Raw genomic sequence first — 25,234 nt, forward strand, 5'->3', positions numbered from 1 at the left:
CTCCAAAGCTGTTATACACTGAACTTGCTGTTGTAAACAGCTCTACTTTGGGAACTATTTTTCTTTACATGAGTCACTGTTATGACAGATTTACTAGGCAGTTAATGGCTCTATTAATTCCATACATAATGTCTTTCCTATATTCAAAAGGTACTGTTAAACAAAATTGGTTTATTTTTAACCTTGCAAGTGCTTCACAGTATTTCCCCATTCAGGAAAAAAGTGGCATTTTCTGAAAAGTGGACTTTAGAGCACTTACAGTAAGGCAGATTTGGCCAGTTACTGGCATTCTTCAGTACACACAGCTTTGTTTGTTCTCTAGGTAATAAATAACAAAAGGAATAAATAAATTACAAATTCAGTCATGACAATTCTAGTCTATTCACCTACAAAATGAGAATCATGCATGTTATCCTGCAGCTTCTAGCCATACTATGCAATGCAAAGATGGTTGCCTCACTTTGGGGGGAAAGCAGAAGGTAAGTGTTCTTTGTCTTCTGCAGCTGTCCCCACTGTTTTGTTTCTCTAACACAGAGTTTAAACATCCCATATGGACATTTCTAATGGTACCTTGGTCAGATATCCTATGAAAAAGAAAACTACTTCTTGCTGTATTTTGAGGATTCAGATAAGCAATGGTTTATCTGTTTATTTTGGGTATACGTGACACAAAAAAAGTGACTGATAGTAGTTGAAGCCATATTTTTGGAGGCAGGTAAAGCTCAGGTATCTTTTTTCTGTTGCATGCAAGTTTCAATCTATTTCTTTCTGAAGATGCACAGTTTAATGCTGATAGTACTTCTCTTAATATTTAAAGTCTCCTAGATTGCCTATTTCTAATCTTAGAAAATATAGCCCTTGTGTTTTCACTGCAAGTATCACTAGGAGAACAAAGGCCTAGTCCCTACCAAATGATCACGTGAAAACATCTAAAGAGCTACGCTACCAGAAATGTTTGTGTCATTTACAAGAATGGTCAAAACTAAGTGATGAAAAAATGTGAGCCTTATACTAGACATATGTTGAAGCCAGCCCAGAGGAAGCCACAAAGTTAATAAGAAGACAGAAGCACCTCCTCTACAACAACAGACTGAGAAAGTTGGGGCTGTTAAGCCTGGAGAAGGTTGTGTGGAGACCTCATAGTCCCCAGACCTTCCAGCATCTGAAGGTGTCTACAGGGAACCTAGAGAGGTACTCTTCATCAGGAACTATAGTGATAGCATGAGAAGTAATGCATGTACTCTGAACGAGGGGAAATTTAGGTTAGGTTTTAGGAAGGAGTTCTTTACTTTGGGGGTAGTGAGACACTGGAGCAGGTTTCTCTGGGACACTGTGGATTACCAGCCCTGGGAGTGTTTGCAGCCAGGCTGGGAAAGACTTTGAGCAACCTGGTCTAGTGGGCGGTGTCCCTGCACATGGCAGAGGGGTAGGGACAAGATAATCTTGAAGGTCCCACCTGGGACACCTTTCACTAGACCAGGTTGCTCAGAGCTCCATCGAGCCTGGCTTTAAACGCTTCCACAGACGGGGCATCCACAACTCCTCTGGGCAAGCTGTGCCAATGCCTCACTACCCTCACAACAAAGAACTTCCTCCTAATGTTTAATCTTCTTATCTCTTCTAATCTGTTCCCCCTTATCCAGTCACTCCATGCTCTGGTAAAAAGCCCCTCTGGATCTTTCTTGTAGGCTCCCTTCAGCTATGAGATGGCTGCAGTGAGGTCACCCCTAAGCCGCCTCTTCTCCAGGCTGAACAATCCCAATTCTCTCACCCTTTCCTCACAGGAGAGGTACTCCATCCCTTTCATCATCCTAGTGGCTTCCCCTGGACTCTCTTACAGGTCCCTGTCCCTCCTGTGCAGGGACCCCAGAGCTGGATGCAGTGCTCCAGGTGGGTCTCAGCAGAGTGAAGCAGAGGGGCAGAATCCCCTCCCTCCCCTGCTGCCCACGGGGCTCTGGATGCAGCCCAGGACACGTTTGGCTCTCTGGGCTGTGAGTGGCATGCCTGGGGCATGTCCAGCCTCTCACCCACCAGCACCTCCAAGTCCTGCTGGGCAGGGCTGCTCTGGGTCTGTTCATGCCCAGCCTGTGCTGATACTGGGGGTTGTCCCTCCCCAGGTGCAGCATCAGCACTTGGTCTTGTTAAACCTCATCAGATTCCCATGGGCAACTTCTTGAGTTTGTCCAGGTCCCTCTGGATGGCATCCCATCCTTCAGGTGTGTCATCAGCACCACTCAGCTTGGTGTCATCTGCTAATTTGCTGAGGGTGCACTTGATCCCTTCATCTACAACATTAATGAAGTTAGTTAATAACACTGGTCCCAGTATGGACCCCTGAGGGATGCCACTTGTCACTGATGTCCCCTGGGACTCTGAGCCATTGACCATTAACCTCTGGATGTGACCATCCAACCACTTTCTTATCCATCTATCAGTATGGAATTGAATCCATCACTCTCCAAATCAGAGAGAAGAACGTTGTGGGGGACCGTATCAATGGCTGTACAGAACTCCAGATAAATGACATCTGCAGCCCTTCTCTTGTTCCCTGATGGAGTCATTCCACCACATATTGGTCAGGCCCTTGCTCCTTATGTTTTGGTGGTTATTGCTACTTTAACATTCAGATCCAATTAAAACACGTTTAATTGTGTATCTTCAGTTAGAAACCATTCAGACAGAAGACATGATTATTAGAGAAAATACATAGCAGACAAAACTGGCCAGCAGTCCAGCTCCCCAGCATACCAAAGGCTATGCAGCTTGAAGACGGTGCTAGCAACTACAGTTGGCAAAGTATGCTCTCAAGTGATGCTATCATGTCTTCAAATTCAAGAAAGATATGCCTTATTTCTTGGTCAGTGATAATTATAAAATCAAGACTTTTTTTTGAGTCATCTGTTTTGTAACTGATGAAGTCAACAGCCCGCTATTCTGAAATATGACTCAACAGCAAATCATCAGAGCTGTGTGGCCTGAGGGTGTATAGAGTGTACTGTGCAATCCAAGACAAGGTGCAAATAGTTCTGTGTACTGATTGTGAAACAGCTTTTGCTTTCCAAAGAGTGCTCTTCTGTCCCTCAAACCTCTCAATAAAGGATAGCAGAGAAGATGTTTTGATTTCCATGCCTGTCTCTGAAGTTTATGCTCCCAGCTGTCACCTTCAGTGATGTGTTTCAGCAGCTGAACTGCTTTTACCTCCTCTCCTATATAAATTGTGTGACATAGTATCTGCTTCAATGTGGTTTTTCAGAAACATTTTTACTTCAAATTTAACATGGAGGTGACAAGTTTGCAAATTTTTGTACTATCTTGGTTCTTGTAAACAATGTTGATGAATATATGTCCCTTTGAATTCCCAGATAATCTATAGTGGATGCAATAGTGGTGTTTCAGACTTTATGAATCATTTGCAATGAAATTTTTCTGACTTTTTTTTATTATTATTTTTATTTCTCTAACCTCAAGTAAATTCAAAACCCTAAAGCTGGATCTGCAGCAAATCATGTGAACCTCATACAGTATGCTGGAGAAGGCCCATGGGTGTATGTACATCACTCAATGAATATTCTTGCAAAAGTTGTTAAATTGTGATTATCATAAAATGATAGAATCACCTAGGTTGGAAAAGATCTTTAATTATGTGAAAAATGTTGTCACCCAAAAGTCAGTCAGAGACTACCATCAGCTCAGGTTTGCAGACAGGTGATGGCAAGAGTTCCATTTGCATTGGAAACTTCAACTCAGTCTTTTCTGCCTGTGGTTTTTATTTTAGACTCTAAATAATGACAACAACCTCTGGGAGAATCTTTAGGACCTGAAATAGTTTAAGTCTGATTGCTTCTCTAGGCATGTGGCTGTTTTCCATGATTAATTCTTCTTGCCTGTACGGGTTTTTGGCTCTGTTTTTACATTAATTTAGAAGTTCAGAAATATATTTCAATGTAAATTTGTCTAACATCAGAATACTTGGTAACTACTAGGAATACGATAAATATCTGCTTTCGTAAATTCCATTAAGTGCTTCAATATATCTTATAGGTCTAGCATCTAAGGGTTCTCACTCCTACTAACTTTAAGGAGAACCTGTCAGTCTTCAACCCAAGATACCAGAACAGATGTTGTTACTCAGATGTTTGCAGTCCTCCATCGGTAAGGAGATGGAAAGGCATTCTGCAGCTACAGTGAGGAACAAACTGATTCTCATTCATTTGCCGGAGCAGTAGATTTTAATTTTTTCCCATTGCTGACATTACTGTTGTGCTGAGTGGTAAGAAAATACTTCATAGAAAACTGTACAGGAACTTTTCAAGAGTTGCTTGCTTAGCATGAAGTATCAGTAAGATGAGCTAATTACAGATGAAAGAGTTGCTTTTTAAGAGGCTACATCAAATTTCAAATACCCTACAGAGACACCAAGCCTAGGGATAGCTTGGAGGGTGGCACAGCGTCTCGCTGATGACAGCCCTTGGCAGGCAAGTCACAGCGGTTGGAGGGCGAGCCCCTCACTGAGGAGCAAGCCCCAGGCTAGGGTGGTAGAGGCATCAGCAGAGGCGAAGAAGCAGGATGGACTCTCCGTGTGGGTTCCATGAGCAGGTTTATCACAGATGAAGGATCCAGGCATGAAAAGCCAATTTTACAAGAGGGTCCAGAGGTTTTATACTCAGGGAAAGGAAGGCAGGGATAAGGGTAACAACCACTTGTGCAAGGCAGTAGGGGAGGGGTTAACTAGGAAGTAGCCAATGGACATAACTTGTAGGAGGGATCACAGGGAACAACCAATGGGGCATCATGTTACGCAGAACTTTCCAGAACTGATACATATGCAACTAAGGGGATAAATATTTATGGCTTTCTACATAAAACTAGGGGAGAACAGAAACCAACCAACTTGTAATAAGCAAATTAAGGAAACTGAGGATTATGGGAACTCACCATCACCACAGAGGTGATCTTAGACATTGGTGCCTGACCACCAGGACTCAAACGCTGTCGTTCCCTCTGGGGTCATAGTGGCTATAGCCCCTTACACTGCAACACAGTTCAGCTTTCCAGAATTTCATAGACCTACTGAGTATGTTGAAAGGAACTTCTGAAGATCATCTATGATGTTGTCTTCAAAACAGGGCTTTAGATTAGGTTATCGAGACGTCCTGCCAACAGTGTTGCATATTTCCAGGGAAGGACATTCTACCTTTTCCCTGGGTAACCTATTTCTTGTTTAATAGTTGTCACGGCAAGTGTTGGGCAAGCCTGTGATCCCTGAGCTGGTGAAGACTTGATAGCTAAAAAAAAGTCAATTTATTGTCTCAATAACAACTTAGTACACATGTAAACTGAACATAGAATAAATGGCACCCGAGAGTTGGACCAAATTCTATGTCTTTCTCATCCAAACTGCAGATTTCTTAATCTTGTGGAATCAGATTACATTTGTTTGGACTCCTGCAGTATTTGTATGACGTAAGGGGGTCAAAGAGCGGAGGGCAAAGCCCTGCCCGCAATGAAAACCCATACGTACCTCACACTGCAGGAGCTGCAATCTGCCAACCAGCTCGGCTCAACAAAGAAGGTGCCATTGTAGAGCAGAGGCAAGAGCATTAACTTGGAGAGATGCAGAGAGAGATTGCTTCACAGAGGATGAATAGTTCAAATGTAAGGCCAAATTGCAATAAGTTACTGAGAGTAAACAAGGCAAGTCAGACTTCATTGCTCCTTTATTCCTCTGCTATCTACTACTGCTACCTGTGAAGATTAAGTCACCAGTAAACTTTTTAAACTTGGTAAGTCATTCTACAGTGCATCAGTTTTTAATATATACCAGTGGGTGCTTTAAGGGAACTTGATTTCTATTAAGTGATGGCCTTACACTTACTGAAAACTAGAAGTTTGATGGTATTTAGAACTGAGCACCAAAACGACGAGTCGCTCTAAAAAAAAGTAGGCCTAACTGCAAGAGTATTCAACTTGGCAAGCTGAAGAATAGTAAGACAGCTAAACATGTCTGTTTTTTCTAGCAATGTAAGTTATCCTGTTACCAAGTAATACCTTTATTTATGAGTCTTCTTTCAACTCTGGAAAGCATTTATGCTTTTATCCAGGCTTAAGAGCAACACCATCAAAGTCAATAAGCTAAAATCATAAAGATGTATTGAAGTGCTACATGCATTTGAGATATGCTGCTGTATCTTTGTCTTTAGCTTTACGTATTGGGGAGTGCAACCACTGTCTGAATAGGAGACTGCAGATGTTCTCTGTATATTATTGTTTCATTCTCTTCAATAACATGACCCACCAGAAGAGCATTTGTATGCACAAAGATCTAAAAAAGGGGAAAAGACCTGGCTTATTAAGTCTTCAAAGTTTATTTTAATGTAATTTTAAACAACCAAAAAATTTAATATTAGGCAGCTGTTGATACGTCTCAGTACCGCTGTGAAAGTGAAACAGAAAGCTTGAAGATGCTTCCAAAATACTGGTCTATGGTTTAAATAAAAACTCACATGTGATTTTAGTATACTGCCCAGGACTGTACTGGAATATTTTGTTTGACAGCTCTTCAGAAAAAGCTTTTTACAGGGGAATAAGGGAACTGAATGCTCCATCTCCAATAGACTGTAAACTGAGCAGCTGGAGCGCGTGGGGGCCCTGCGACCCATGCACCACTCAAAGGGTAAGTTGTCCTTGGAAGTCTTTGTTCCAAAGTCACAACCAAAGGGATGATATCTGTCTGCCTGTTGGTTATGACAAAATGTCAGATTTCAGCTTTTAATACTGGTATGTTCATGATTTGATGAAACCCAAAATAATGTCAGATTTGAAGCCATAGAGTAAGAGAATACTACATCCAGTTCTGCAATACTGCTCAAGTATTCTCACTCAAAATATTTTCTTCATAAAAATTACCTATGTTGGCCATGTGGGTGTTTTTGTTTAAAACATTATTTTTCAATTTATTTTTATTTTTTTTAATTATTTTGTTTTTCAAAAGCAAATGTTTATTTTCTTTGGGGAGTTCTTTTAAGACTTTAAAAAATCAAAGACTTGAAAGCATACAAAATATAAACGATGCATTTCCACACTGGAGTGAAATAAACAAAATAGTATAGTAAACTAAATAGTGAAAAATTAGCATCTCTACATACTAGCTAAGTATTATTAAACATAATTCTTAATTCAATGTTATTTTAAGCATGAATTGTGCCTATGGATTTTCAACAAAAAAATTCACCAAAGACATTTCATTTTAGAAAGTTCTAAGTTCAGCTGGAAACCCTGGAGTTCTGGTAGAGTTCTCTTTTCTCTCTGAGCAATATTAATAATGTTATTTGCCTTTCAAGTTTCGCTCCAGACGTATTGAAAGATTCGGGCAGTTTGGTGGAAGAGCATGCCTGGAAGCCCTAGGAGACACACAAACCTGTAAAACCAGTGAAGTCTGTCCTGAAGAACCAGAACCAGACTGTGGTACTGACTTTCAGTGCAGTTCGGGTAAGTTTTGTTTTCATGCCATAGCAAGTAAAGCAGTAACTCAGAAACCACATTTTACTTCTGTGAATACGTTGTATCAGCCTCATGCTAGCATTTAAAAACAGTCCATGGACAGGTGGGTTCAAAGCCACAATGCCAAAACCACAGCAGCAAAACCACTTACGAAGGGGTACATTCCTCTCATCTTCCATTTTAATTTGCATCTAGTTTAATTTCATCTGTAACTTCTACTCCATGATTAGAAGCTGACCATGCTGACCATATCCTTTCTTCTAGCTTAACTGCCCCACCTGCTATTGAATCACTAGTTTTATGAAAAATCACCAGGAAAAAAACCAGGACTGAAGGAATTTTAACAGAATGGATATGGAAGTTTAGTGATCTAACTGGTTTGATAGATGTTAGTTGGAGACCAGAATGCATCTAGATCCAAAATAAGGTATAAATTTGTAAAGTAATACAAGGCATATGAATGTAGTGCTCAAGATTCATCAGAAATCAAAACAAAGTAGGAAAAGTTAATAGTAGTAAAACTAGTCAAAACAAAAAGAGAAAGATAGTAAATTAATTTGGAGTTCCAAGACATTTTTGGTATTGTTTTTAGCTCAAATACTGAAAAGTGCAAATAAAGCAATTCAAAATTAGAACATAGACCCTTAACTACTATTTCACCGGCGTTGTGCGGCATTTACAGGTGAGGTTGATGGTATCAAAGTGTTGTTTTATTATGCTATGGCTAATTTACCAAAGTCTTTAAATCCTGTAGGAAAAAAAAAAGAGTCGCTGTAAAACTTGTGATATGTAAACCCTGTTGCTTTAGAAATCACTATAGTTTTGGACAGTACATATTATTCATATAATATTCAAATAATATAGTCCAAATAACAACAATTTAAATTATTTCAAAAGAATTCTTTGTTGATGTTTAATTGGTATTTTCCTGTATTCTCTTAATACAAATAAGAAAATCCCAACCAACCTAACAACTGAAGTTTACTACAGCACCATCTAGCATTTAACAATTTTCTTCAGATGACAGCAGTTCTCCTGCCACTTACTTTTCTCAGTCATCCTACTAGCTTATATGTCAATACAGTAGTATGCAGGGGTTTTTATTTGAAAGTGGCAGAGTATAGGATTTTAATCCCTCCTGACAATAGTAGAAATATACCTAGGGGAAGATCTTAATAAAGAGTAGCTGAGGGGGCCATTTAAAGTCCGTCTTGACAAAAATGCATTCATGCAATGTTTTATTCCTTGATCAGGTCGATGTATAAAGCGAAGACTTGTATGCAATGTAGATAATGACTGTGGAGACTATTCTGATGAAGATGACTGTGAATCTGACCCACGATCACCATGCAAAAACCATGAAATTGATGTGTCTGAAATTGGTAGGACTGCAGGACACGGGTATGTAGTAAAATGTAGTACTAGGTCTAGTGAAGAATTTGGGACTGACTCCAAAGCCAGCTGAAAAAACTTGGACACAGTGACATTCCCAAAAGTGGAATCTGAATCATGGTAGCATTTGTATTAAGAAATGCTATGTAGCCTTTGAAAGAACACTTAACTACCATTTTATTTTGTATACTTGTGAGGATAAAATGTGCAGACAGTGTAAATCAATCATAATGTTAGTAAATAGAGCCCTACATAGACATCACATGAATAAACTTACATATTATTTAAATGTAAAGTTTATAGATGTATAGATTTGTTTCTAATGATATTTCACAACTAATCAGTAATTCCCAATTACTTTACTAAAATGCATGTCTAAAAGAGAGAAAATATCTCTTGACTACTTATACAATGGGATGCCTTAGTGCAAAAACACTTTGCGTGCAGCTTTTTTCCAGTATTGAATTCTCCCCTTCACAGATCTTTGTTGTTTACAGGAGCTTTCATCATTAATCTAAGTTGAAAATGAATCTTTCTGCTCTCAGACCCTTCTGGGTTTCTTTCATCTCTAAGAGAAAGAAAACGTGACATATTGTTTACCTATAAATAGAGTTAGAAGGCAGCAATCCAAATTGAACAGAAGATAAAAGTATACTACAGCATCACCATGTGTTTAATGAAAAGTATACATCCTTTTCATTTCATTTCTTACTGTGCAAGAGCAAAAGTGCTGTGTTTTTTAGCATGGGGAAGTAAACCAAATATATAAGCAATTTAAAAAGTTTCTATTACAATCTATTACTAAAATCTACCATGATAAAACGTAGTATAGAGACTCAGTAGCGATGCTGGTGATTGATGATTTGTTTACCACTTTCTACACTCAGACAGGTACACATATATTTTTCAGATTTAAATATTGGAAATTAAAAGATTGAAATGTATGAAACAGGCACAAAAGGGCAAAAAACTTATACAGAATCCTCCAAGGAGCAGTTATTTTTGGAAATATTTCTTGTACATCAGTATATAGATGCACAGAGCTATACAGCTGTTGTGCCTGCTTTCCTAGTTTCGTAAGGGTTTAGATTTCCTCTCTTATGCTCCAAGAAATGCCGGTATTCCACTAGGTCACACCCTGCAAAATGAGACAATGCTAGGAGTAGCTGTATATTCATTCTAAAGTTTTGATGGATGTTGATAACCAAGTATCTACCAGCAAACAAATATAAATTATTAAAAATATATATACATAGTTGAGATGTACATTTTAAATCTACAAGGAATGCTTTCTCACATGTACTGGTCAAGAGCAAATGTTCTTTCTCACAAATATATTGGTCAAACAAAAATGGTTTTTACCTCCTTTTATTCCTAAGGTTCTCACCATGTTTGATGTTTAATGTTTTATTTGTTTATTTCTCATACACGTTCCTTCAAGAACTTTACAAAAGATGTATCCTTATCTCCAATACTCAGAGGACAAGACCACAAGAGATGAGGCAAGCTGCTTGGATGGAGCAAGATTCAGTTTCACAGCTATAATCTCCATCTCTTACAAAACATGACTCTTCCACTCTTCATACCATTGTCTACAGGTCATGTGTGCTGACATCCCCTCTTTTGAAGTATAATTTCTCTTGGTTTTTTCTTGTAGAATCAATGTTTTAGGAATGCAGCCACTGGCCAGCCCATTTGACAATGACTTTTTCAATGGTCTTTGTGAACGGGTGCGTGATGGGAACACACGGACATACTACCGCAAGCCATGGAACGTGGCTGTTCTCACTTATGATGTAAGTTTAAGTCCTTTGAAAACTAGGATGTGTTTAATTGAAAGTCAGGTCCTGGCATACTCTTGGAAGACTCAGTATATCTCGAGTCAGGCAGCAGCTTTTTAGGCTCAAGCTTGTGCTAACGTCTGGAGGAAAACATCTTATGTTAACATTTACTTCAGCAGTTAGGCTCAGTTATGCCAGATAAATTGCCGCATCTTCGTTGCTGCACCCTTGCACAGTAAATGAAACTATCTTTCTGGAAGGTTTAAAATATGAGCAGAGGAAATGAACAAAAGATGTACAGAAAGGATTATGATACCCAACTTTTACTACGAAGAAGAGCAAAGAAGCTACACTTTCAAGGACATGTAAAAGCCACTGATAAAAAGGCAGACATAATATTACAATATTCTTGTCCTACTTGTTTTGTCTAATCAGTGCTGATTTTCTTCTTCCCACTGGGGAAAAAAAATCTGTTAGGCTTTTAAGTTTCAGACTATGACTTTCAGTGAAGTTTGAACACCAAAAATGTTGATCGTTGAAAAAAAGTCAGATACTTTTCGGAAATCAGAGCATAATTTTGCCTCCTAGATTACTGTAAGTAGGAACTTGATGAAACAAATACAATTTAAACTAGGTCCTTCCCAAAATGAATAAATCTGACCCAGAGATCTCTGGTTATATTTGATTTTGCTGTATAACAATTTTCAGTTGCTAAAATGTGATGTTCTGCTAAAGTATGCTAAAATAAACACTGAAACAGGTATTCTGAATTAGTTATTGTTTTCTGTAAGAAAAGAAGGCAGAATCATAATTCTGACTTATTTCAGAAGTCAGGAGCTTTTAGCAAATCTTAACTGTGTTTTAGGAAAGAGAGACTATTATTCCTCACATAAAGTCAGAGAATCTCCTGAGTTGGAAGAGACCCACAAAGATCATTGAGTCCAACTCTGGGCCCTGCACAGGACACCCCAAGAGTCACATGAGAGCATTGTCCAAATGCTTCTTTGAGGCTTGGTGCTGTGACCCTGGAGAGCCTGTTCCAGTGCCCAATCACCCTCTGGGTGAACATTTTTTAATATCCAACCTAAATCTCCCCTGACACAATTTCAAGCCCTTCCTTCACTGGTCACCAGGGAGAAGAGATCAGTGCCCTCCTCTACCCCTCACAAGGAAGTTGTAGACCGTGTGAAGGGATTGTTGGCACACATAAATTACTTTAACAGTGTTACATGCTGAGATTTAATACTTACTAAATTATAGCCATTGCAGTTTTCTGTTCACTTTTGAACCACTGAACTGATCCAGACGAGATAGTTTGTGGAGGAAGTGCTATTTCCATTTGTTTTGGTTTAAAAGGAAAAAGAGCTGTAAGAAAATGCATTGATATCCTCTGTAAAAGGTACAGCTTTAAAGTGCTACATAGATTTTTCTACTACTGCCTATTTTGTTTTCTCATACAACCTTTTCTTTACAGACAAAAGCAGACAAAACTTTGTCATCTGTGTACTACAATGATCGTGTGAAAATGCTACGAGAGGTTTACATAGAAAAACAGAAACATTTTAGTGCTGGCTTCTCTCTGAAATACACACCTACTGATGGAAGTAAAACTCCTTCGGAAGGAAATTTCAAATATGATTACAGAAAGAATTATACATTTGGTTCCATCCTGCAAAGCTACACAGAAAGGGTGAGTCAATTCTTCTAAAGGTCTTAATGTAACTATTTCACAAATTGTATGGTTTATGCAGTGTTAGAATAAGGCAATAATAGTCTAAGTATTCTAGTCAGCTGGTGCTCTTTTGTCATTTATTTTAAAAAAAAGAAATACAAGTGACAGTAGGGTTAAGATTTCAGACATGGCCAAAGGGCAACTCAAAGTATCTTCTTTTTCCCACTGTTCTATCTTTGACTAGCAAGCACTCTCATCTTCATCAGGGGCTTGATGTCAGAAAGGATCAAGACCTCTGGTCTCATCCTGATTAAAGAGCACTCTGATCTAGTGCAATGTGGGCAAATTAGATCGAGTATTGTGATGAGAAATTGCCACTGAGTACGCCTACACTACATAAACACAAAATAAATTTTAGTAACAACTGAAAGATCAGATCTCAGACATTTGGGTACATCCGGACAAATAAAATAGCCAGGACTAAAAGGCACAGGCACTAGCACTGGTGCATGATAATTCACAGTTTTAGCAGCATGCTGCCGTGACTTTAGTCAGTGCTAGCTCTCATGCTCTCATAAGCAATGCCCATCCTGCACTTCCCCACAGCATGTTTGAAGGGAATGTTCTTGTAGACAGTGTGGAGAAAAGCAAGCCCATTTTGGGATTGCACACAAGCCATACCACTACCTGCCCTTTGAAACAGCGGAAAGACCCTACCCCATTTTATTTGACAGTAAAGAAGTAGCCTTAGCATTTAGTGAGGTCAAAACAAGATAGATCACAAAAAGTGATGCTAGACATGTTGTGGTTGAATCCCAGCCAGCAGACAAGCCCCAGGCAGCAGCAGGATCAGGGAGTGAATGGGAAGGGTAAAAATAAGAGAACTCATGGGCTAAGATACAGCCAGTTTAACAGGGAAAGCAAAACCCATGCAAACAAGCAAAGCAAAACAAGGAATTCTGTCACTGCTTTCCACGGTCAAGCAGGTGTTCAGCCATCTCCAGGAGAGCAGGACTCTATCACGTGTAATAGTGACTTGGGAAAACAAATGCCATCACTCCAAACATCCCCCCCTTCCTCCATCTTCAAACCACTTTATACACAGACCCCAATGTCATATAGTATGGAAAATCCTTTGGATCAGTTTGAGTCATCTGTCCCAGCTGTGTCTCCCCCAACCTCCCAAGAACCTCCAGCTCCCTTGCCAGCATAGCAGTAAAAATAGCAGAAAAGGTCTTGCCTGTGTGTAAGCAATGTTCAGCAATAACAAAAACATCTCTGTATTATCAACCCTGTGTTCAGCACAAAACCCAAACACAGTCCCATGGTAGCCATTGTGAAGAAAATTAACTTTACCCCAGCCAAAACGAGCACAACATGACATTATGGCCTAATCCAATAGCTGTGTGCTAGTAGAATCAACTGATCAGGTCATATACCCTTTTCCACCCTACCTGCCAAAGTCTGTGATTACAATATGCCATCATACTCAAAGCCTATCAAGCCCATAGAGCTAAAATATACCATGTGCAAGGAATACTAGGTTTGCCTCAACTATTAAAATTTTCAGGTTTGTCAGTCTTGTTGTCTAGGACCCATTCAGAGCTCTGGAGGTCAAACAGATATAAGGGAAAGCGAAGCTAAGTTTTATCACTGATGAATTAAAATAATGCTGAAGGTCTGCACTATTAAGATAAGCTGAATCCAGCACTGCCTTTGTTGTACTGGTATGAGTTTTCTTGGGATGGAAACAAACCATTTGAACCTCAAACCACAGATGCAAAAGATCAAACTCTATGGCTCAGGGGGTTTTACTGTCAGCCTATAGTCTAGTGACTTGGGATAGGAGTTTTGGACTCAAATTCTTGCTCAGAGATCAGTTCAGAAAATGAGTCACAATCTGTCACAAGCAGAGTTCTATCACTGCAAACTCATGGGGCTGCAGGCTTGTGGAGTGGCAGTTCCTGCATGAGAACCCTCCGTGGCTCACATGAAAGTTAGTGTCAGAAGCCTGGAGGTGCTGGGAGGCGCCTGGAGGTGCCGGGAGGCACCTGGAGAGAAATAATTTGTGCATGCTGGTTGGCAAGAATATGGCACCTACAAAAATCTCACAGTGATTTAGAAGCCTGAAGATTTCTGCCAGTCTTAAGCAGCATCTGAGTCAGCAGTTTAAAATCCATTAAATGGTGCTGGATAATGTGGTGGTCAGGTCCTAGGTCCCTCTTACATACCTCCTTTTGGGCACTGCTATTAAGGGAGTCATAAATACTGCAAATAATAATGGGGTTTGGAAGGGATGTGTTTCCTTACAGTCTTAAGTGCAACTATTTCACAAGATTTTATTTCACAAGTTATGGGCAGTAGCTAAATCCTAGTTTAGAACATGATATAAAACCACCTGGAGTGTAATTTACAAAAATATCAGTTGCTATACCTAGCCTTATAATGTATGTATGGGTCAAATGCATCAAATGGATTTTTTTCCTCATTAATTTTCATTTTATAATGTTGTTTTGGAGATTTTTTAATTGGAGCTATGCCCTTCTTTCTGGCAGTCAGGAAGGTTTTGTTTTTAATTGGAGCTGTGCCCTTCTTTCTGACAGTCTGAGAATAACAGGGAAGTGATCCAAAAAAAGAGAGAACTTAGTTCTGCTCTGACTTTATAAACAAAGAGGAAACTCCATCTGACCTGAGTGGGCAGCTTCTGTTCTTTAGCAAGCCATGTACGACTACTTTTCAATGTTATAAAATCAGAAAGCCACTTTTCGGTAGGCATTGTGCTTCAAGAGACCTGTTATCAAATAGATCACAAAGGCTTTGCTGAAATGAGTAAGAGAAGAGTTCTGCAAAATTGGAAGAACTAAAATAACTCCCTTGCTGCTTCCTCAGTTTAAATCAGAGAGCTTTTTAATTTTTATCAAACAAGTTGGTCCCTCTTCCATAATGCTAGATTGAATGCCATGGTGAAAAGCACTGCAGCTTCTTTACAAGTAAAACAGAACAGATTTTTGTTGTAACCGCTTGACTCTGCCTAGCAGGCTGCAGCTCCCTGAGAGCACAGCGGGGGTTACCTAGGGCAGTGCGACTGGTCGCATCCCAGAGTCCATTTCAGACAGCCCCACGATGTGGCTCCGGCAGCCAGCAGTGTTACAATGCAGTGGTGGTAAAAGAGGGTCTCTCATGAGAGTTTGAGATGGCTTTATTCACATGCTATCCCGATGCCCCCGAAGGCAGAGAGAGACCCCCGTGGTCTGGGCGCGGGGTGATTTTGTCAGGGTCCCTGGGGCGGTCCCTGGGCGGGGTTGGGGTACAGGAACCAATAGGGAAAGTCTGAGGGAGTGGCCAAGGCTAGGGCAGGGAACAGAGGGAACATGGCATCACAGAATCAGGGGCTTAACAGGTTACCACAGATTTTCCTGCCATGCGGCATACCAGAATGACACTCCCTTCTTTTTTCTTCTCCCTTCATTCAGAATCAAACCTTCCTTCATATAAAAGGACAGATTCAGCTGGGAAGATTCCAAATTCGGAGTCGTGATATCCGCCTCAGAGATAGTTTCCTTGATGATTTAAAATTTCTGCCTACTGAATATGACAAGGGGGAGTATTTCAAATTCCTAGAAGACTATGGAACTCACTATGCGGTCTCTGGAACTGTAGGAGGAAAATATGAACTGGTTTACGTGCTGGATAATTACGCTATGTCTCAACTAGGTATGCTTTTTGTTGGCTTTGCTATGCTGATTGTCACCAAGTTCTCAGACTTTCAAAGAGATGTGGGATGGTAGATCTGTGCATGTGGAAAAATACTGAGAACAGGACAGTTCAGTGCATGCTGCTTGTGACACACCAGTGACATTATAGAATTACATCAATTAACAGAGAGAAGAGTCAACATTTGTAACTTACAGAATTATTTGAAATCTCTGTTTTAAGTCTGTGACTGAGAGGGGTAAAAAAACCTTAAACAAACCTCGTGAATAATTAGCAATAATTGCATGATTCGCAAGAGATCTCCAAAGACTAGAAAACCCACCTAAACCTTAAATCCTATTTGCTAGTTGGTACCTTTTTGTGGTACAATCACTCTAAGAGTATGGTGGTGACAAAAAAGAAGGAATAAATTGAAGTGCTCTCTAGAAACCATATGGAGCACTTAGGTGTGTTGAAATTGATTTTATAGCTTTCAACATTCACACTGGAGTATTCCATATCCTGATTAAGATAGGAGAGTAAAAAATTAATCGTCCTTCACGTGCAGTTAAAATACAGGTGGGTTTGTGCTGGATTAAAGTGATCACACTGGAATAAAGTGAAAAAAGGCAATTCTCATATTGACTTTGGAGATCAGAAAATAAGTACCTGCTGCATGCAGCACCAATAACGATATTACTCTCAAATATTCAAGCTATGCAAAGGGACATGGGGCAAATATGTCACTTATATTTCCCACTATTAGTCTGTTCAGCACCTCAAAATTGTGGTTCTGGATTTTTTTTAGGTCCCAATTTTTTAAGTCCCAATTTCAAGCAAAATTCTTTCTTAAGAACTTCCTTCACAAAAGTGAAGTTTCAGATAATGTGTTTGAGTTCAATAAGGATAAAGGAGGTGTTGGAAACAGTAGTGGGTAGAAGAGGATTAGAATTCATAGAAAAAGTGTAGTTTTAAGAGATCAGTGGCCCTGATTACCTTTTTGGGGGAAAGGAGCAGAGAAATATAATTAAGATTCGGAGAGAGACTGGGAGAATTCAGTAACTTAGCACGTAAAAAGAGTAAATATTAAGCAGCTGCAAAAGACAAAATTTCAATATAATAAAAGGAAAAAATGGTCCCTAAAGGGACACCTGCTTTCAACTAGATAAAGGAAAACAGAAATCCATTTTTGGTATTTTCCTAATCACCACAAATCTCACCTGCATCTGTTCAGGCACTTCAATTACAATCATTCTCATATTGAGTACATAAACAAGAAAAAAGAAAAAGATAAATGGGAAGAAAAAAGCCACAATCATTTCCAATAGCCCTGAAATGTATTTTGTAAGAATAATAATGTCTTGGTGTTTATGCTCATTCAATCTATCTAATTACCTATTTCTACTTCCAGGAATCACTGTAGAAGATGTGAAGAAATGCCTTGGCTATCACTTAGATGCCAATATTGCATATACAAACATACGAGCCAATTTTAGTGTTGATGGTGGTAAATGTGAAAAAACGCATGTGAAGGACAAATGTAAGTATATCCTTGGTTTACGTTACGTCTTTTGCTTAAGGAAAGATAATACCAGTTGCTTCCTCTGAATAATCAATATAGTTATTGCTGTTAGGGAAAAGACAAATCCAGTAGACCAATATAGGTGGGATTCACATTCTTCCATGCTCCCAAGTCAAAACATGGAATGTGTTCCCAGCATGCATACACATGAACACACTTATATGACGCATACACACAAATATACATACAAACATCACTGGCCACGCGAATAAATACAGACAAAATACAGACAGCACTCAGGCAAACACAAATGGCACCAGTGGCTTCATCCTTTTCTCCTCTCCATCTGATCAGGGAGAAAGTCTTTTAGTGGGCAAACTTTTAGTGGGCAGAACCACAGGATAGCTGATGGTTGGGAGGGTCCTCTGGAGACCACCTTGTCCAACTCTTCTGCTCAAGCAGGTTCATCTAGAGCAGATGTTCTCCTCAGGCAGCACAGACCTCAGGTATTTCAGTCCCTCCACAATATACATATATAATCAGTACAGATAACTCTAGCAGCTGACCTGAAATATCCAGTTGAACAGCAATTGCATCGTTAGCCTCTCCTGTTAGTGACAGAGATATATAACACCAGGCCCACAACTCCACTACCACTGCTGGTGCAGACTCCCTGACACACACACACACACACTCTCACACTCTCACACTCTCACGCTCACGATGTCTCCAGTGAACGCCTTAGGTGCTCGGTCTGCCCAGCAATTGGCCCTTAGATCCTCTTACTTCCAGTTGCCTTAGAAATACACTCATATGCAAACAGGTCTCAATCAACCCCAGGACCATGAGGTCTCTCCAGTATTTGGCCTAGATACCCTGGCCACTCCAGTAGCCAGCTCCTCCACTTGTCTTGCTCTGGAGACATAAAATCATAGAATGGTATGGGTTGGAAGGGATCTTAGAGATTATCTAGTTCCAACACTCCATTTTGGAAAGGGATTCAGTGCACTAAATCGGGCTGTCCAGAGCCCCATCCAACCTGGCCTTGAACACTTACAGGGATGAGGCATCCACAGGTTCTCTGGGTAATTTGTTCCATTGCTTTACTCCCCTCTGGGCAAAGAACTTCCTCCTATCATCTAATCTAAATCTCTCCTCTTTTAGTTTAAAACCATTCCTCCTTGTTCTGTCACTATCTAACTGAGTAAAAAAATTGCCCTCCTCTCTTTTTATAAGCCCCCTTCAAGTACTAGAAGACGGCAATGAGGTCTCCCAGAGCCTTCTCTTTTCCAAGCCGAACAACCCCATCTCTCTCAGCATGTCCCTCACAGGAAAGGTGCTCCAGCACTCTGTCCATTTCTGTGGCTTCCTCTGGACTTGCTCCACAGGATCTACATCTTCCTTGTGCTGAAGATCCCTGAGCTGAATGTAGGTGGGATCTCATGAAAGCAGAGTGGAGGGGCAAAATCTCTTCCCTTGCCCTGCTGCCCATGGTACTCTGGAGGCAGTCCAGGACATGTTTCACTCTCTGGGCTGTGAGTGTTCGTGGCTGGGTCATATCCAGCTTCTCACCCACCAGCACCCCCAAGTCCTTTTGGACAGGGCTGCTATCCATGAGTTCTCTCACTTTTCTCTCAGGCCTGCTATTTCCTGACCCAGGTACAGCACCTTGCACTTGGACTTGCTGAACTTCATGAGGTTTTTGTGGGCCCACTTCTCAAGTTTATCTGGCTGTCTCAGGATGGAATCCAATCCTTCTGTTGTGTTAACGGCTCAGTTTTGTGTCATCTGGAAACTTTCTGATGGTGCACCTGACCCCACTCTCTGTCACTGATGAAGATAGTGAAGATCATTGCTCCCAAAACAGAGCCCTGAGGGACACCACCCGTCACTGGCCTCCACCTGGACATAGAGCCATTGACCACAGCCCTCTGGCTGTGTCCATCCAGCCAGTTCCTGGCCTGACACTAACCGTGCCATAATCAAATCTCTCCTGATGGGAGAGAGTTTTTAAAGTCCTTGCCAGGAGTCTGAGAGATAAACGGGGACTCTCAGCTTTCACTGCTTCTTGGTAGTTGTTTATTAAGTTGTATCAGAGAAAAACAGTCACTAGCATGATCCAGACACAGCACAAAGCAGAGAATGCAGGAGAAAGCCCAATTATCAAGATTTACACAGCCTTTTAAAGATAAATTAACCAATGGTTACTAAAAACATGCATTATTTTTACTTTTCTACCAATTATTTAGTAACACAGCCAGGAACGGTGGAATTCTTTGTCCAATCATCCCAAATTACTTTTACTGCAGAATATGGAGTAGTAGAAGAAGAAGAAGAAGGTTTGGAGAACAACAACAATCCTCCATTTTGATGTTTTTTGCTTTTATCTATTTACTACATTAACAAACTCAAAACTTCTAAATTTTTCACCCTATGACAATCTTACATAATAGTCTATCACCTAATTTACACTAGTATAGTTTCTAGTTCTTTTCTAATAATAGTCAGTTTTTTCCAGGGACAGAGGTCAAGAGCTGTGTTGTTCAGGGGGATGAAACCCCTCAAAACAGGCAGAGAAATATTCTCTGCACTCTGGGTTCCCACACTGGCCCACCAACAAGTCCACCCTTCAAATCCGTATGTCTCCAGTTGGGAGATAAGGAAGTCATATGGGACTGTGTCAAAGGCCTTACAGAAGGCCAGGTAGATGACATCTGTTGGTCATCCCTTGCTGACTGTTGTTGTCAATGCATCATGGAAAGCCACCAGATCTAGGCCACAGTAACAGCTGCTCTGGTACTTGGCTCCCAAGCCACTTATCCTATATTCACCCGCTAGTCTGGCTTGACACCTGCTAGTGATCACACACTGGCATATGTATTGTCACTGCTCCAGTTATTACCACTACAAACACCAGGTCCCTATCAGCCCTTGTCCAGCTCTAGATGCCGGCACACAGAGCTCCATACACATGCATGCATGCAGAATAGAGTCCCTTTCCCCTAGGAAACAACTAGAATGGAATTTAATGGTAAGCCAGGACAGACTGCAAAGATGGACAGTACATAACAGACAAGCTCACAGATCAGTCTTTTTCTACATGCAATCAGTCCCTTTTTTTTTGCCTTTATCCCTTTATTCTCTCAAGTTTGTTCCTCCCAAAGTCACCTTGAACCCCCCCTAACCTTTTCAGTGGCACTCCTCTAAATAGATGCTAAGTATTTGAGTTGTGTAATGCCATTCTTTGCATCCAGAGACACCTTCCATTGACTCATCTTGCTGTTGATTCACCTTCAGCCCTATCCTTATCCTGCAGGGCTAATGGCTCTGCTGGAATAGGCCTGGGAGGAGTCAAAACAGGGGCTGTCTTTCTCTGATTATCCTATTTGTGTTTCCCTGCCTGTCATGGTTCCCCTCTGCTCCTTTATGTGTCTGGAGAGGGGCTTTATTTCACATGGCATAAAAATTGCAAAAGGGAAGATTATTTACTACTAAGTGCAGAAGAGGCAGTTATTTTCAGTGCTCTGCTCTTGTATTTTAATTATGAAGCAAAAGCTCCTACATTCTAATTCCTGCCCTGTTTTGGTTTAGCTCAGGGGATACAGTAGAATTACTCATTATCTTTTGCTTGTTATCAAAGGACTATGATCCCCATAATGTATCTCAGTTTGTCCTATCCCTTCTTTTCTTTTGAGATCTAGGGTTTTCTAATTTAATTGCAAAATAAAATATTTCCTCCAACATGAGAGGTATGAGCAAACAGATACTGAATTCTGCTGCAACCAAGAGTTCCCTCTATAATCATTTTACAAAGAGGGCCTGGCTGCACTAGGGGTACAGATGTTCTTCCAGATGCATGGACATTAAACATCCTTCTTCTTCATCCTCTCTTCCTTTTTTCTGCAGCAGAAAGGAATGATACTGCTGTCATTGATGATGTCCTTTCCTTAGTTAATGGAGGGAAGATTGACTTTTCAGTTAAAATCAAAGAAATGTTACTACGAAGATCCAAAGTGGTTGATGTAGAGGATTATATACAGTGGGCTAAATCTTTGGTTGATGCTCCAGCAGTGATACAGCAACGGGTCAGTATAGCTTCTTCAAAGCTGTGGCTTCTTACAGTTTGAAAGCTTTTGTTCTAAGATGGAGGTGAGACTCCAAGTTTATCATGAACTTTCATGCATTTTCTTCCTCTTAACCGTTTCTTCAGATGTTTACTCTAGTGATAGCTATATCAAAAGGATTCAGAACTTTGGAAAAGCATGTTATGCATGGACTTTTTTTCTTCTACAGCCTTCTCCAATACATACACTTGTTCCAGTTAAGATGAGAGATGCATATTTAAAGAAACAAAATTTGGAAAGAGCAATTGAAGACTACATTACCGAATACAGTGTGTGCAAATGTGAACCCTGCAAAAATGGAGGCACCCTTGTGCTGGTAGATGGAGTCTGTACCTGCATGTGCTCAAGTTATTTTAAGGGAATCGCTTGTCAAATTCCCAAATCTACATTAGTGAAAGGTTAGTAAATACCCAAATAAACTAAAATGAGCACAGTTGTTGTTAACAATATGCTGACAAAATGAGCCTTCATAAGAACAGAAGCATTTCATTGCACTTCCTTATACCTACTGCTGTCAAATCTCAAGGGCAAGGTGTGGAAGTTAATGTAAGCTACTGTGTTCTTTCCATAAAGAAGATACTTTAATTTGGAGTTCATTGTCCCACATACACTACTGTGTCTTGGAATGACACAAAGTTCATTTAAGTACACAGGAGTATTATTGAAGCATGGTGCAGTACTGGTAAACTGATTTCAGGCAAAAGCAATCTCACCATGCCTTAAACTATTTTGTCTTCAGTTTTCTGCACAAGCTTGGTGTTTGCTAGAACATGATCATGTTTCACAATTACTGTGCTATTTTAATATTAGGTTGGTCCACAAGGGTAAAAGGGAAAAGAATGCAGTTCCACAACTGACAATATAAATAATGTACTGTGCAGTACATTCATTCTCTGTGGCCAGGTTTTTAACACACAGGTGCTCAAAATGGGCCTTAGAGCATGTTTCCTAGTATGACAAAAATGTTGAAAGCCCAGGGCTCTTAAGCAGTGCCACTGACAAGCACATTTTCAAAAGCCAAATCTTTGTGATGGCTTGTGTGCTGGAGGCTGCAATGATCCACAGGGTCACCATAACTGAGTTGAATCATGGTGTACCTTCAAAGAGGTAGATGAAGTAATCCTGCTTGTTGTCTTAATACCAGTTGTGACTGATGGAGGCTGGAGCTGTTGGAGTGCCTGGTCCACCTGCATCAATGGAGAGAGCACTCGAACTCGCCAGTGTAATAATCCTGCACCAGGACCTGGTGGCAGACCATGCCAGGGAGAAAGCATTGAAAAACGGCACTGTGAAGAAGGAAAATAGTTATGGTCTTCAAAACCAGGTAATCAGCCTCTTTAAATGGGTTACTGCAATTTAGAATAAATGCTCAGCCAATATTTGAGGCATTTCAGAGACGCAGTTGATGAAGTGATGAATAAATTCACTTTCGTATTTCAATTAAATCTGTGATTTGATACAGCTGATCAACCACCTTGTATCAAATTTATGAATGGTTAGATTTGTATTTGAGTGTTCTGACAACTAATGTTATATTACAGAACTCAAGATTAGAACAGAATTCTGAATAAGAATAGACTTAAAATACAGTTCTCAAAAAAAACCAGATTTCATCTCCAGTCAGACCACCCATCAAAAAGCTTATGCCTTAAAGAGAGGGAACAGACATGTTTTCCAGAAAAAAAAATACTAAGACAGTTCAGGAGACTGAAGTCTCTTACTTGATAAATAGAAGTCTCTTACTTGATAAATAGAATGCTTAAATCTGATAAAGCTAGTGTTACAGCAGATTTGAAACGTTCAGCTTGAAGAAATATATTTTAAGAAATGTCTAGGAACATCTTTTTTCACAGGTTTTTGGTTGGTTTTTTGGTTGCTGGGGTTTATTAAATTATTATTGTTATTATTATTAGATTATATACTGAAAAGCAAAACAAACAAACAAAAAAAAAAAACAAGAAAGAAAGGAAACAAACAAAACATAACAGGATTTTGAGGATGTATGCTCTAGTCTCTAATCTGGCAAGGCAGACCCATATTTCTTCACCTGCTGAAAACAGTAATAGTTTTCGTGCCCGGAAAAAAGTGTTTGGGTTTTATTCTTAACATGTTGCCATAAGATTCTTACCTTCTGAGAGGCCACAAGAGGAAAAGAGGTGGAAATACAGGGAAATATGTTGAACGTTTCCCCACTGAAACTACTTGATGATAAGACTTGCAAGATGTCCTCTACCTGCACCAAAAATATCTATCAGAAGATTTCTACTGCCCTCTCTCAGCTTCAGTAGAGCTCAGCTACATCTAATATTTCACCTGTGAAGCACCCTGAAGCAAGCATGGCCGGCAAGACTTAACAGCCTTACAGACACCTTCCTACAGCACCACATCTCCAGGCTGTCAGAGCTACTTAGTCCAATAGTTATTCCACAGGTGGAAAACATAACACTGAGAGAAGAATATGATACGGTTCTGGAAAATCAAAGAGTAGTATCATGGGGACAGGTGTAAGTATTGTAAATTAAACAAACCAGCAAGTGGCAGATTTTAAACAGACTGAAGACTGGTCCTTCACACAATGGGCATACCAAAAGTAAATATGCATTTTAAAACCTCAACACAAAGAAATGGAAGGTTATTAAAGGTAAATAATCATGTTCATTCAGGAAGTCTCTTAAGAATCAATTTTTGCAGGATTGGAAACTATTCTGGGAAAGTATTTCTATGTGTTCCCCTACTCCGGGACATTCCCTAGGTCAGTGCTATTGCCCTCTTGTTAAATTCAGGGTATGAAGTTAGCCTTTGCTTGATTCAATTAAGTCGGTGTTACTAAAATAAAAACAAATCTCGTAAGCAGCCTAATTTTATTCCTGCACTGTATCATTAACATGTTCCTGTTCAGCCATGAGACCAAACACCACAATGATTATTCATGACACACACATATTCACCAATGTTTCCTCTGGTATGGCAAAGAAAAAAATATTAACCTAACTAGCTTCTGATATTTGTGTGGTTTCAGACATGTGGAGTACTCACTCTCAAAGCAGAAGTCTGAAATTTAAGTCTTCTGAAAATCACACTATGAGTTTTCATTCATCCTTCACAAAATCACAGAATCTCAGAATGGGTCAGGTTGGAAGGGACCACAGTGGGTCAGCTGGTCCAATCTCCTTGCTCAATAAGGGTCATCCCAGAGCACATGGCACAGGATTCTGTCTAGATTGTGCTTTATTAGAATTCTTTTACATTACAGTCATACCTGGGACACAATAAAATCATGATCTTCATGAGCTGTGAGAGTAAAATTTCTTTTAAATTTTGACCAAATATATATGTTTTAGCTACTATTTCCTAACACTTCTGCACTATTTTTTCTTTTTTTAGAAAACATTAATGGATTTCAAACCAATTCCACGAATCACAGTTTCTGCTGGCCAGCTAGCTACCCAAGAACAGTGTAATGGCATAATTTAAAAGCACCTGCAGCTTAAATGATCTGTAATCAAAAAAAAGCAATAAACAATGAACATATTAACAGAGATGTGCTGAT

At 39.9% G+C, this 25,234-nt stretch overlaps 1 protein-coding gene across 4 annotated transcripts; it reads left to right on the forward strand.

Moving 5' to 3' along the window:
* Positions 1-362: 362 nt before the first annotated feature.
* C9 (complement C9) lies at positions 363-25,233 on the forward strand. 4 transcript variants are annotated; one of them, XM_032095194.1, is made up of 12 exons: positions 363-479; positions 6,556-6,673; positions 7,341-7,488; positions 8,754-8,901; positions 10,550-10,688; positions 12,148-12,363; positions 15,819-16,059; positions 17,450-17,578; positions 21,467-21,645; positions 21,854-22,082; positions 22,829-23,008; positions 25,069-25,233. In XM_032095194.1, exons 1-11 carry the CDS (start codon positions 394-396, stop codon positions 22,987-22,989), a joined length of 1,794 nt encoding a protein of 597 aa, XP_031951085.1. In that variant the 5' UTR covers positions 363-393; the 3' UTR covers positions 22,990-23,008; positions 25,069-25,233. The 4 variants fall into 4 exon arrangements, with proteins under 4 accessions (XP_031951085.1, XP_031951082.1, XP_031951084.1 ...); XM_032095191.1 differs by having other exon boundaries at positions 375-479; positions 6,580-6,673; XM_032095192.1 differs by having other exon boundaries at positions 388-479; positions 6,564-6,673.
* Position 25,234: the final 1 nt, after the last annotated feature.

This window comes from Corvus moneduloides, chromosome Z (genome assembly GCF_009650955.1).
Source record: "Corvus moneduloides isolate bCorMon1 chromosome Z, bCorMon1.pri, whole genome shotgun sequence".
Lineage (NCBI taxonomy): Eukaryota > Metazoa > Chordata > Aves > Passeriformes > Corvidae > Corvus > Corvus moneduloides.